The sequence below is a fragment of the Fukomys damarensis genome, unplaced genomic scaffold (assembly GCF_012274545.1).
Source record: "Fukomys damarensis isolate Sample0158 unplaced genomic scaffold, DMR_v1.0_HiC HiC_scaffold_24, whole genome shotgun sequence".
Classification (NCBI taxonomy): domain Eukaryota; kingdom Metazoa; phylum Chordata; class Mammalia; order Rodentia; family Bathyergidae; genus Fukomys; species Fukomys damarensis.
The window spans coordinates 592,926-606,509 of NW_022900936.1; the positions used below are offsets into that span (position 1 = coordinate 592,926).

Sequence of the window (13,584 nt, forward strand, 5' to 3'; positions counted from 1 at the left end):
CATGCCCGGCTTTTTGGATCAAAGATCTTAATGTAAAACTGTAAAAGATAACAAAAAGAAACCTAGATGACTTTGGGCTCAATGATTTTTTTTTTTTAAGTTTTTTTGACACAGGGTCTCTGTAGTCCAGGCTGGTCTTGAACTCACTGTGTAGCTCAACCTGGTCTTGAACTCTTGGCAATCCTCCTGCCTCAGCCTCCTGAGTGCTGGGATTATAGGCATGCACCACTACACCTGGCTTGAGTTTGGTGATTTTTTTTTTTTTTTAGATAAAACATAAAGGGTATCACCCATGAAAGAAATAATTGATCAGCTGGACTTCATTAAAATTTAAAATGTCTGCTTTGTGAAAGACAGTGGTCTAGAGAATGAAAACATATCCTGGGGAAAAACATTTGCAAAAGACATCTGATAAAAGACCTTTACCCAAACAAAACTAAAACTTAACCAGCAACCCAGTTTTAGCAAATGAGCTAAAGACTGACAGACACCTTGCCAAAAAAAGACATACAGATGCAAACTAGCTTGTGAAAAGATGTTCTATGTCATGTCATCATGGAAATGCAAGTTACCACAGGATACCCCTAGCACACCTATTGGAATGCCCAAATCCAGATGCTGGTCAGGATGTGCAACAACAGGAACTTGGTGGGAATGCAAAATAGAGCAGTCACTTGGTGAGACATATCGGCACTTGAAATACACAGCCTTACTGTCATACTCCCTGGTATTTAATAAAAGGAGTTGAGAATTTGTGTCCACAGAAAGTCCTTCACAAAAATCTACCATTTTGCCCGTAATTAAACTTGAAAGCAAACAAATATCCTTCAGTAGATGAATGGATAAACCGATAATTTAAGGGTGATGGACGATTCAGTGCTAAAAAGAAATGAGATAACAAGCCATGAAAGAAACAAAACCTTAAAGCCCTGCTAACCGGTCCGTCTGAAAGGGCTGCGCACTGTATGATTGTGACTACGATATGTGACATTCCGAACAAGCCACAGCTATAGAAACAGTATCAAGAAAACTGGTTGCCAAGGGCTAGAGGAAAGCTAAAGATGAAAAGGCCGAGCAGGGGACTCGATGGCCCTGAAGTGCTGGTTGCTACTGTAGTGCACGTGTCGTGTCTAGAGTAAGCCCTGGTGAACACCAGGTGGAGGTAATGATGTGTCGGTGCAGGCCCCCTGACTGGTGGGCCTCGGGTGGGGGAGTCAGTCGTGAGACGATTGTGTGTGGGAGCAGGGTGCGTAATTATCCCCATGCTTTCCTCCCAACTTTGCTGGGAACCTGAAACTGCTCTTTAAAAGGGCCTTTTAAAAAATTGGGGCACAAGGGAAATGAGAAAACACTTCAAGTTTTGTCCTGGGATTTAGCTCAGTGGTGCCAGCATGTGCCTGGCAAGCACAAGGTCCCAAGTTCAATCCCTGGTACCAGATACAAAACAAAACAAACTTCAAACTGGATGAAAGTAAACATGACATCAGAATTTGTGGGGTTTATTGAAGGATGCAGTAAATAAATATGAAAAGTTTAAAATCGGCTCTAAGCTTAAAGCCAAAATGGAAAATACAGAGGTCAAATACAGTAAAAAAATAGAAAGAAACCAAACGTTGGTGCTTTGAAAAGATTAACACATTTAGTCTGGTCACATTTAAAACAAATCCAGAATTAAGGTCTTCACATCACTGTGGGCCCAAGGTAGTGGTCCCCCAAGCTTCTTCCTGTGCAGCTTGCTCACCTGGCTCATCTACCTGAAATCCATACCTCAGCCTTGCCCTTTGCCGTGTTCCTGCTGAAGACACCCTGCTCATGCTGCGGCTTTGCATTCCTGTTTTATTTCCTACCTTGACTGGATCTACTTGTGTCTGGAGGGGTGAGATTTGGATGGCAGGAAGGCCCATCTCAGCCTGCATGAAATGCACATATTCCTCAAAAGGCAGTTACCAAAACTGACATGAAGAGCACTTCAGTGGCCTTGTATCTTGAGAAATTGAACTGGAAATTTGAAGCTTCCTGAAGAAATCTAGGCCTAGATGGTATCACAATTCAGTTCTGTGAAACAGCAAACGAATGAGTCCAGTGATACTGTGTCAGAGCCAGTACAATGACACGTGCCTGTAATCAGCCCTGAGGGAGACTGAGGCACGGGAGCCGTTAGTTGCCTGAGCACCTTTGTTTCAAGGTGGGGGTTGACAGGCCTGTGGCTAAAGAAGATGTGGGATTTTGAATACAGCGGGAGCTGGTAGAAGGAAAGCTTTGCTGGCTATGGCTGGTGTTGCCCTCAGAGGAGCTGGGTGTAGGGAAATCCTAGACTTGTGTCTGACCCCAGCCCTTGCTCCCTCTGCCCTGGAAGTGCTCCCTCAGTAGGCTCCACCTGAGTTCCCATCGCCCTCAACTGGGTGAGAACCCTGAGGGTTCACTGAAGCTACTCCTGGAATACAAAGGGGACTTTTCCCATTTAGAAGACCCAGGGGTCCCAGCACTGCAGGTTTCACACGGATGGTCTGGAGAGCTTTGTGCTCAGCTTGTGGGGTGGACACTGGTGTGCTGCCTAGAACCTGTTCATGGGGCGGTGGCCTGAAGGTGACCTCAATTCTCAGCCCCATCAGGACCCCCAGACACTGGGGCTCTAGGCTGATCTCCCTGGCACCTGAGCCCCAGTAACCCTCTGCACACCAGTTGCCATCCAGGTTCTGGTGGGACCCGCTAGCTTGTGGCCCTGTGGAGTCGGGAGGTAATATGGGGTCCACTGTCTCATGGGTCATGTCACAGCTCAGGGTGAAGGCCAAATCCCACTGCTGCCAAGGACTTCACACAATGGACAGCTGATACCAACGTGCCCAGCCAGGCTGCTCTGTCTCTCCTGGAAGGTGCTGGCAGGATTTGGCCTTGGGGTTGTGGGAGCAGCCCCACTGCTGGGCTGCTCAAAGGGGCTCAGCACACCCCTCCTGTGTCTCGCAGCGCCCCCTAGTGTTGGTGACATGATCCTCTAATCCAGTGTGGGGTGTTTTGTGTACACAGTGTTTGTGGCTCTTTCACTACATACCTGGGGGTCCAGCCTGGCCTGGACATCAGGTAGGAGGTGTCTGGGGGCCAGGGGAGGAGGTGAAGTGGTACTGCATCTTTAAGGGTGGTGACATCACAAGGCCATGGAAGGCCGGGCGGCTGTGGAACTCTGGTCGTGGCTGTTTCTGTGGGCTGTGGGCTCTAGATTTCCACCTCTATGGGGCTGCAGGTCTGTCCGTGAGCATCCAAGGGCAGCCATGGCTGAGGGCAGTGAGCTGATGAACAGGCTCATGAGTGAGAATGCAGATCTGAAGAAACAGGTGCGCCTCCTGAAGGAGAACCAGATGCTGAAGCGACTTCTCAGTGAGAACCGCCAGGATGGTGGCCGTGGGGCCCGTGACCTCCTCTTCCCCAAGACACCCCCCTACCCTGAGGCCTGTTCCCCAGGGAGTGGAGGTGAGCGTGCCCACGGTGGCCAGACAGGCCCATGAGGGTGCAGGTCAGAGGGCAGTGGTGGGGCCAGGCCTGCCTGCCCCGTTTCCCTGGGAAGGCCCTTCTTTCAGGCCACAGTCCACACCTGGGGATGTGATCGGGTGGGTTACCCACTGAGCTTGTCGAGCGCTACTGGGCTTGGCGGTGGGCTTGCCCTGCTTTTGTGCTTCTTCGCATCCTGGGACTGCAGCTGGCCGAGTGTCCCCTCACATCCTGTCCACTCACCTGCCATCAGCCACGGCAAGTCACGTGACTGAGCCTGCTCATAGGGGGGTTAGCATCCACCTCAGTGGGAGGCCCTGCTATTGCCTCCTGGGAAAATGGGTGGGAGAAATGGCACTGTGAACTCGTTCACCAAATTAAATCGACTCCAAACTTCCAGGGCCGTTTACACACAAAAAAAAATAAAAACAAAACAACAAAAAACAGGATTTGATACTTTCTGCAAAAATAGTTGGTTCTAATTTAGAGTTCTTTGGGTAAAGTTTCCCTTTGGGGGGCCTGGTTGATGGATGTGGCCTTAGCCTTTCTTTAGCGGGGGTTGGCCAGCAGAATCCCAGTCAGCAGTGACCCGGTGGGGTCAGCTTCCTGCTGGATATGGTGGCCGCTCACACTGGTGGGCCATGGCAGGGACAGAGATGCTTTGCAGCCTGCCCTGGCGTCTGTAACCAAGCAGATGGCTAGCCAGTGGCCTGTGGACCTTGCTGTTTGTGAGAGCCATGTGGTCAGGCAGAGGCCCATGCCCGTGTGATGCCCTGAGGTCAGCTGCTAGCCTGTGAAAGAAAGCTCTGGGGCCCTGTTCCTCATTGATCACTTCCTGGCCACTGTCCTCTTGAGTGTACCCAGCACCAGAAAAGGTGCTCTGCATCCTCCAGTCCTAAGGTGAGTCCGCTGGGCTTGTGTGGTCCAGAGTCTGGCCACCACAGTGCATATAGAACCCCTGGTATGAGGGGTCTCATGGGCCGTTGGACACTTAAGATTCCGTACAGGCAGTTGGGTGGGGGACAGAGATGTGCCACTGGCATATGGCTGAGAGAGCTGAAGACACATATTGCATAGCACTGGGTCACATGTGACAGGTGTTGGTGCCAAAGTCATATTGAGTTGAGGATGCAGGCTCTGAGCCCAGGTCTCGCTGGTGATGATTACTGTCAGAGGCTCACAAGCTCATCTGACCTGGCCAGGTACTAAGCCAGGGCTTCATCTCCCAACTGTGCCTTGTGCCTTGCCCTTGGGCCATCCCTAGGGATCCCAGATCTTGGGACATCAGTCTCAGCAGGTGCCCAACCTGAGGCCACCACATCTTTCCAGTGTGCTGGAGCCCACTGAAGTATGTGGGTCAGGCTGGCCTCACAGGCAGGCCAGCTCAGCTCTGGATGGTACCATCCTCCTCCCCCTGCTTCAGCCACCAACTCCAGGTTCCTGACGCTGCGTTCTGAACTTGTGCTGACCTCAGCCACAGGCCAATGAGCAGGCTTGTTCTCAGCAGGGCACAACCTTGGTCTTGGGGACTGGAGTTTGGAAAGCCACTGCTGAGGCCCTGCAAAAGGAAAGTCTAGACAGGAAGGAGCTACCACACAGCAATGGTTTGTTCGTTTCCAAGAGCCCTGTAGCATCCGTCTTGAAAACAGGCTGTTTTCTTCAAAATCAGCTTTTCTAACGTTTCCAGCATGTGCTGTGTCCAATTGTTGCAAACCTCAGAGGCCATGACCCTTTAGCTCACCCTGCCTACTGGCCCACCCGCGGGCAGCCTGATCTACAGCTCCTGGCACTCCTGATGAGTCTTAATGTGGGTATCTCATCTCCTTGGTTTATCCAAACGGGAACATACTGTTCTGCAGTTTGACTTTCCTGGCCACTGTCCATATCTCTCACTCCATTTCTGGTTCTCTTCTGTGTCTGTCCAGCACACTTTGATGCTGGACACTTCAGCTGGTCCCCATGACAGGCAGTAGCATGCCCTCAGGTCTCTGTGACCACAGACAGTCTTGCCATAAACAGCCACATGTGCACCTCTTGCCGGCTGTGACTTTGTGCCATCTGGAAAAGTCCTAGCCTGGATTCCTTGGGTCAAAGGCCGTGTGCATTTGAAAAGTTGAAACAGACACTGCCAAATGCTTCCAGGAGGCTGTGGCATTGATCCTCCACTGTGGAGGAGTGGTGTGTGCGGCATCATCTCTTCATTCAGCACATGCACACAGTTACATGAAGATGTACCTGTGGGTCCCCATCAGACACGGAGCCCGGCCTCTGAAGGCTGGGTTTGGGAGCCAGTAGGATGACAACCTCTGGACACAGACTGGGCACTGGGGAAGAGTCCTCCTAGTTCTAATTTTTGAAGAACAAGAAATGGCTTATTTTGTTCAATTCTGGAGCCTGTTTCTGTATCCCTCACCTCTCCCAGGGCTGTGGGGGAACCTTGTGCACCCTGTGGCTGGTGGGCTGTATAACCTGCTGCCTTTTTGAGTCTGTCTTGACCTCTTCCTGGGTGGGGCATTGTGTGGATTTTTGTCTGGTCTTCATTTTTATGTGAGCCTGAACCACAGTTTTCTTTCTGAGGATTATCTTTGTGGGAATTTGATATCAGCACTGTGACAAGTCTTTAATTTACTTTAGCCTCTTTATGTTTTTTTCAGTATTTTAACCTTATATGCTGATGTAGGAATCATGAGTTATTGTGGAACTTGAAAGACTTCATCACATTATTTGGGCCTGCAGTCCTTTGGGGAACATTTATTTATTTATTTTAGTTTTTTGACACAGGGTCTCACTATGTAGTTCAGGCTGGTCTTGAACTCACTGTGTAGCCCAGGCTAGCCTTGAACTCATGGCGATCCTCCTGCCACAGCCTCCCAAAAGCTGGCATTATAGGAATATGCCACCATGCTCAGCTAGAGTAGGAAAATTCGTTGAGAGAGGTAGCTCCTGAGAGACAGGAGACAAGTGGGTTGCACTGTGTTTTTCTTGTTTATTGGCTCATTCAGGTTTTCTACTTATTGAATCATTTAAAAATAATTCTCCAGAAGAGCTCTCCTTTAACATTTCTGATTGGCACACAGTAGTCCATGATGTTCTTTGGTAATGTAGGGTGTGGTGTGGGGGCTTGGGGCCTGGGGACCCCTGGCTTCCCAACGGCAGACAGGAAGCAGATTGTGTAGACCAATTTTCTTCTTTTAAACAGTTTTCCCTTGGGAAACAGTTTATTCCTATAAATGTACTTTTTTTTTTTCTTTTTTTTGTATAAAGGATCAAACTCAGGATCTTGCACTTGCCAGACAGATGTGGTGCCACTGAACTAAATCTCTGGCCCTACAAAAGACAATTTTTCACTATAGTCCTTAAAAATAGTTTCTAAAATATGTATTTACTTTATTGCTGGGAGAATAGACTCCTGACCTGGGGATGGAAAAGGACTTCATAAGCCCTAACTTCCTGTGGCCAGGAACTAGGGGAGTATGGCATAGCATCTGTGCCACGCAAGCACAGGTTTGCCCTGCATCTGTGGATATCAAAGAAGGTCAAACACACACACTCCTGAGACCATACGAGTGAGGAGGCAGCTGGCGAGGCTGCTGCAGCTTTGCCTTCATAACGAAGGTGGGTGGAAGGACACTGTGTGCTCCCATGCTGGGAAACGGTCAACTGACCCTGGTGCCTGCCAAGTGGCTGAGCACAGAGATGTCTCAGAAAGACATATTGCTCGGTGAAACATCCTAGGGTGACACCATTTAGGACAGATTTTAAAATCATGTAAACATGTTCCCAGGGGTCATGGTTACAAGTGTACTGAGGTCTGTGGGCTCCAGGAGCTGAGACCGTGAGGCAGGTGCCCGAGCTTTGTGTCCCTCACCTTGCTCTCTGCACTGGGGGAATGTCTGGGGACCTGAGCCTGACTTTTGCCCCTTCCTCCCTCACCAGGTCCAGATTTTGGGAGGTTTGCCAGCGTCTCTGACACGTCCTCCCAGCTGCCACTGTCATCCCTGGAGGACCTGCTGTGTTCACATGCTCCCCTCTCCAGTGAGGATGAGGCCTCTCTGGGCTGCATGACCTCCTCTCAGCTGCCCTTCAAGTCCTTCCTCAGCCCCCCTGAGCTGCGTACTCGAGGTGACAGGAAGCTGTCCCCACTCCTGAGCCCCTTGCAGGACCCACTGGCAGACAAGGCACTGCTTGAGCCCAGGGAGATGCTGCGGCCTAAGAAGGTGTGCTTCTCCGAGGGCAACCCGCCGGCTGAGGACAGGACGAGGAGGAGCTACTACCTCAATGGTACTGCATGCACAGGTGGGCCTGGGTGGGGCAGGCCGTGTCTGGGCAACCTGGCCAACCAGGCTTCTCCAGCAGCACAGAGTGGGCAGAGGGCTGGGAGGGCGGGTGCAGGGTTGTGTCTGTTCTAACCTTTTAGGAAAGCTGATCTCTTGTCCTCTGTTGAGTAGCAACAGTTCTTTATATATTCTGAACACAAGTCCTTTTTGGGTATATGTTTTGCTGACATGGCCCTCTGGTCTGTAGCTTTTCCATGTTTGTGTTTTTTGGGGGATAAAAACTGTTGAGTTTGATGATGGCTAGTACTAACTATTTTCTTTGTAGTTAGTGCTTTTAATGTCCAATTTAGGAAGACTTTGTCAAACTCAGAGCCACAAAGAGTCTGGCTTGTGTTCTAGAAATTTTATGACTTAGTTTTAAAATTTAGATCTCTGATGAGTTCTGCATTATTTTTTGTCTGTGATGTGAGGTTTGCATATAGACTTCCACTCCTCTGGGGTCAGTATTTTAAAATACGGTCCATTCCCACTGTCCACTCCAGGCTGTGGGACATCAGTGTCACCCAACATGAGCATGTGACGGGAGCCTCCTGTGTTTCCCTGGACTCACCTGCCTGTGACCATTGGCACTGGTTGCTGCAGCTGTACAGAGAGACTGTGATGTGGGCAGTGTGACAAGCTTTTTTCTGACTTCTTTTTTCTTTTTTTGTTTTTAAAGGTAGAAAGGTTTTACATTTATTAAAGTTAGGAAAAGCAGTATGCTCTGAGGAGCGAGAGCAGGCCACTGAGAGAGTTCACAGTGGCCTGCCCTCCTTTTCCAAAGTTGTTCTAGATCCTTCACATTTCCACATGAAATTTAGAATCAAATTTTCCATTTCTAAAAAAATTAAAAAGGCCTGCTGGGGTTTTGACTGGATTATCTTGAGTCTGAAGGTGAAGCAGACCAATTCCCAAAGTAATGGTACCTTCACAACATTGAATCTTCTTACTCAGTAGCATCTCTAGCAGTTCTCAGCCATATATTGTAGTTCTTTATACACACGTCTTGTACATTTTTGTCAAATTTGCCCTTTGTGCTTCATATTTTTATGCTGTGATAGTATTCTTTTTATCATTTTGATGTGTTTCTTCTATCTAGTAACACAGTTGATTTTTTTTGTATCAACCCTTGTGATAGGTAATTTTATTATGTGTCAACTTGTTTAGGCCTCTGTACCCAGATACTTGGCCAAAAATTATTCTGGGGGAGGCTGTGAGGTTGTTTGTGTAGATTAACATTTAAATTGGCAGAGTGGCCATGGGGTGGACCTTATCCAATTGTTGAAGAAGGCTTGAATAGACCCTTTTTTGAGTAAGAGAGAATTCCTCCTGTCTTGCAGCCCTCAGTCAGTCAGCCTAACCTTAGCTCTTCCTGAATCTCAAGCCTGCTGACTACACCTCTTGGCACTTATGGTTTGTGGTTATTCAGTCTAATTTGAGAAATCTTGTGTTTCTTCACGGTCATAAGATAGCCTCATCTTTAAACAGTTTAAATGTTATATTCTACCTAGAACTTATTTTTTTAAGAGGCATGAGGTGGAGATCCATTTTAGAATTTTTCCCAATCCCTAACCAGTTGTGCCATTACCATTTATTAGAACTATCTTTTCCCTGGTGCTCTGCAGTGCTGCATTTAAACAAAACAAATTTCACAAATGGTATAGATCAGTTTCCTGTATCTCTGTGTACATAGTGATAATTTAATTTGTTTCTTCCTAATCCTTATATCTTCTATTTATTTTTCATCTTATTTACTTTTCTTGGACCATTAGACAAAGTTGCACATTAGTTGGATAAGATTATCCTTGTATTGCTTTTCATTTAAAGGGACTCATAAAAAAGCCTTAATTGTGAACTTTGTTGTGTGTGTGTGTGTGTGTGTGTGGTTTTGTTTTTTTTTTTTGCTTTAATTGAGTTTATTGGTACATTTTAGGGATACAATACAGTTACATTCATTGTTGGGATCTTGTACCTTTACATGACAGGTCTTGGTTCTCATTTTTCCCCCTTGTCCCTACCCTCCCTTCACCCCCTCCTCCCCTCCCCATCTACAAACAATTTATTTCCATCTGTTGTGTTTTAGTGGATTTCTTTTGTTAGTTTATGGATGGTCTCATCTCCTAATAGTTTGATAAAAACTTTTTACAAAACATAAACTTTTATTTTTATCAAACGTTTTTCTACATTTATTTAAATAATTTTATGTGTTTCTTTTTTAAACTCTGACTGAGATGAAATATTTTAATCTCTTCATTTTAAGCTGCCATGATTTCTTAGGGTGAAGTCTACTTTGTCGTGATGTACCACATTAAACAGTGCTGTCTGATGCAACGTGTTAGCGTTTCATTAGGACTGGCATACATATTCACAAGGGGCGCTGGCCAGTGATGATCTTTTCCTGTGTTTCCCTTATTCAGATTTGGTGTCAAGGTTGTCCTTCACCCTCTCTGTGGTAGTTTTGAAAGGGAGGATATTTCGTCCTCTGCAAATTGGACAAATTACTTCTTAAATGGTTTGGGTCTGGATCCTTGTAGAGCATAGAGACTTTTGCATGATCAGTTAATTGCTTTGGAAGTACCTCTCGCCTACCGGCTTACATTTCACTGTCCAGAAGAAGTCATCTGGGAGGGGGAATCTCCTGTGTCGTGGGAGTGAGGAAAAGTGAACACTGGTTAATATTAGTAATATTCACCACACTGGGAAGGGTAGTTGATATCGGTGCTGCAGAGTGAGTCAGAACATGTACTGTGTTGCTTTCTGGTTTTTCAAGTGTTGGTTGTCGTGGGACCTAGTGGAATGTGAAGCTAGACATCATATGTGTACTTGTTGTAAACAAACCATCTAGTTTAGTTAGCTTTGCACCACTATAACAACATGTCAACATGGGCTACTTACAAAGTAAAGAGAGGCTTATTTTGGCTCAGGGTTCTGGAGGTTCAGGTCCAAGACTGGGTGATGTCCTTGTGTTTGGGCCTCTGATGAGGGCAGCACATGGCAGGAGCATAGAGAGAGAAAGAGAGAAAGGGAGAGAGAGAGAGAGAGAGAGCGAGAGAGATCCCAGGTCTACAGTGACCTTTGAGGACTAATGGCTTCCCACTAGGCCCCACCTCTTTAAAGCCCAGCCTGGGGGCCCAGTCTTTACACATGGACGTTTGGGGGATACCTGCCCAAACCACAGCATATGACAAATCAAATTGATTGATTCTTGAATGTTAAGGCAACCTTATGTTTCTGAGACAAATCTCCATTATTGTAATATACATTTTTGTATTGCTGAATTCATTTTGCTAAAATGTTGTTAAGAGTTTGTGATATCCGTGAGGGACACTGTTCTATAATTTTCTTATAATGTCATTTTCTTTCCTGATATCAGATTGTTGACCTCAAAGAATGAGATGGGTCCTGGGGCCCAGCCCCTTACCACACACTGGTGGCCAGAGGTCCTGGGTCTCTAGGCTGGGGAGGGACAGCTCAACAATGCCCGAGGCCACAGGGTACCAGCAGTGGCCTTCTGTGTGGTGTGGTGTCCTCTCTGTGGGTGCTGAGTGCCTTTGGGTGAGCATGGGTCCTGGGGCAGCCCCGCCTCAGCCTCCTCATCACTGTGCCTGCTGGCCACTCTCGGGGCTCTCCCGGCTGCCAACTCTGGAGGGGCTTGGCTCACAGACCCTGCTTGGAAAAGCCCTGAGGCTGCAGAAATGGATGTGGATGTGGGTGGAGGTGGTGTGTGTCCTTCAGGGTGGAAGCACAAGGCTCGGGAGAATGACTTGTAGTGGCATGTTCTGGGGAGCCCGTGACGTGGCCGTGGTGGAAAGGGAGGTGGGGTTGATGGGGTTGAGGGGCCGCTGCAGCACCCCAGTCTACATGGGCTTCCTGGACAGAGGATGTATTCCGCCCACTCCAACCCTGGTCTTTTCTCCCTTTGACTCCTCTCAAATTCAGATGGCTAATTTTTCAAAGAGCACATGGTTTTGAAAGGTATCAACGTAGATGGCATTGCTTAATAACTGACCCTAAAAATGAGATTAGCTGTGGTGGGGAGAGGCCTTTGGAAGCAGGTGGACGAGGAACCCAAGTGTCCCAAGTAAAGTCTGCCAGCCCCACAGTCTTCTCCATAGGCCTGGAAAAGATGGACAGAGTTCAGCCGCCTTCCCCTAGCCAGGGAGAGCAGCTTCCTGCTGACTCCTTTGACAGCAGCACACTCTGTCCACCTGAATTCCCTGGGGGCAGGCGGCTCCAGCTCCAGGGCCAGCCGCAGGCCAGGGCTCTCCAGCGTTCAGAGCATTCTTACGCATCTCCCACCAGGGGGAGCCTACGGGATCATCTGAGAGCAGTCCGCTCCCTTCAGCTCCAAAAACCAGTTTTCTTTTAGATCTGTGTTTATCATTACAGAGGGGCTAGGAGGGGGCGGGCTTTGAGATGGGTCCTGGTCCTCACCCATCACAGAGATCCAGAGCTTCGCAAGTGCAGAGAAGGACAGCCGCATTGTTGGGGAGATCGCCTTCCAGCTGGACCGGCGCATCCTGGCCTACGTGTTTCCATGTGTGACTCGGCTGTATGGCTTCACCGTGTCCAACATCCCGGAGAAGATCAAGCAGGTGCATCCCACGGCACCCAGTGAGGGCGGGTGTCCGAGGGCGGGCTCTGGGCTCTGTGTCCCACCTGGGCTGTGTGACCTGCAGCCTCCATCTCACCTCTAAGTGGCCCAGATGGTGTCACCCTGGTGGGTGGCCTGGCTGCCCTGATGTGGCCCTGAATGTACCCACCTGGCCACAGACCTCCATCAAGTCCCTGGATGGCTCAGTGGATGAGAAAAAGCTGCGTGAACTGACGCATCGCTACCTCACGCTGACTGCACGGCTGGAGAAGCTGGGCTACAGCCGAGAGGTGCACCCGGTGTTCAGTGAGTTCCTCATCAACACCTATGGCATCCTCAAGCAGCGGCCTGACCTGCGCGCCAACCCTCTGCACAGCAGCCCAGCCGCGCTGCGGAAGCTGGTCATTGACATTGTGCCGCCCAAGTTCCTGGGTGACTCCCTGCTGCTGCTGAACTGCCTGTGTGAGCTTGCCAAGGAGGACAGCAAGCCACTCTTCGCTTGGTGAGCAGAGGCCTCACCCTTCCTGCAATAAACACGTTTGTTCCAAACCAGGGGGCCAGCGTGCCTCCTGTGCATCCCTCTCGGCTGCCACGTGGTGGCGGTGGTGGGAGGGCCCCCTGCGGCCTGCGCTCGCCCAGAGCCCAGCAGCCGGAGGCCTGAGTCAGGGCACCGTGGCCTTATTAAAGCATGTTGACTCGTCTGCCTCACCTCTGGCTCTTTGAGGGTTTGGACAGTGCCTGGGCTTTGCTGGCTGCAGGAGCTGGCTTTAAGCAGTTCTGGAAAGTGTGGAAGCTGTGAAAACCATGGAAGTCTTGGTGCTCCCTTTGAAAGGACCAGCAAGTCCTGTCCCCTCTAGTGTTCCGTAAGGCAGAGCCAAAGCAAGGGTTTGGGCACCAACAGGATGGCTAGGAACAGATAGGGCCAGTGCAGCATGCAAATGCAACCTCTTGGTCAGAAGTTTGGTATTCTGGGATGTGACAGCCAGGACGCAATCCCCGTATGGCATAAGCTTGGCCCTGGGGAGGCCACTTCTCCAGAACAGGAATTGGGGAAGCAGCACTGTGGGGAGGGGGGGTTGGTCCACCCTGGGGACATAAGAGACCAGAGGGGCAGGAGCGGGGGTTTGCTGATCGGTCCCCACCCTACTGTCATACCTCTATGTGTGTACCTGTGTGACACGCCAGTGTTCC

The 13,584-nt window shown here is 49.2% G+C and overlaps 1 protein-coding gene across 2 annotated transcripts; it reads left to right on the top strand.

Moving 5' to 3' along the window:
- Positions 1–1,393: 1,393 nt before the first annotated feature.
- On the top strand, positions 1,394–13,022 carry Spatc1l (spermatogenesis and centriole associated 1 like). Of its 2 annotated transcripts, none has more exons than XM_010636388.3 (4): positions 1,394–3,465; positions 7,420–7,779; positions 12,243–12,394; positions 12,573–13,022. In XM_010636388.3, the coding sequence occupies exons 1-4, from the start codon at positions 3,153–3,155 to the stop codon at positions 12,897–12,899; spliced, it is 1,152 nt and encodes a 383-aa protein (XP_010634690.1). In that variant the 5' UTR covers positions 1,394–3,152; the 3' UTR covers positions 12,900–13,022. The 2 variants fall into 2 exon arrangements, with proteins under 2 accessions (XP_010634690.1, XP_010634691.1); XM_010636389.3 differs by having other exon boundaries at positions 7,420–7,764.
- The last annotated feature ends 562 nt before the right edge of the window (positions 13,023–13,584 follow it).

Coding starts and splice junctions, on each gene's coding strand:
- Spatc1l (XM_010636388.3), top strand. CDS start 3,153: ATGGAAGGCCGGGCGGCTGTGGAACTCTGGTCGTGGCTGTTTCTGTGG. Junction 7,780..12,242: donor CAATGGTACTGCATGCACAG/GTGGGCCTGGGT, acceptor CACCCATCACAG/AGATCCAGAGCTTCGCAAGT. Junction 12,395..12,572: donor TCCCGGAGAAGATCAAGCAG/GTGCATCCCACG, acceptor ACCTGGCCACAG/ACCTCCATCAAGTCCCTGGA.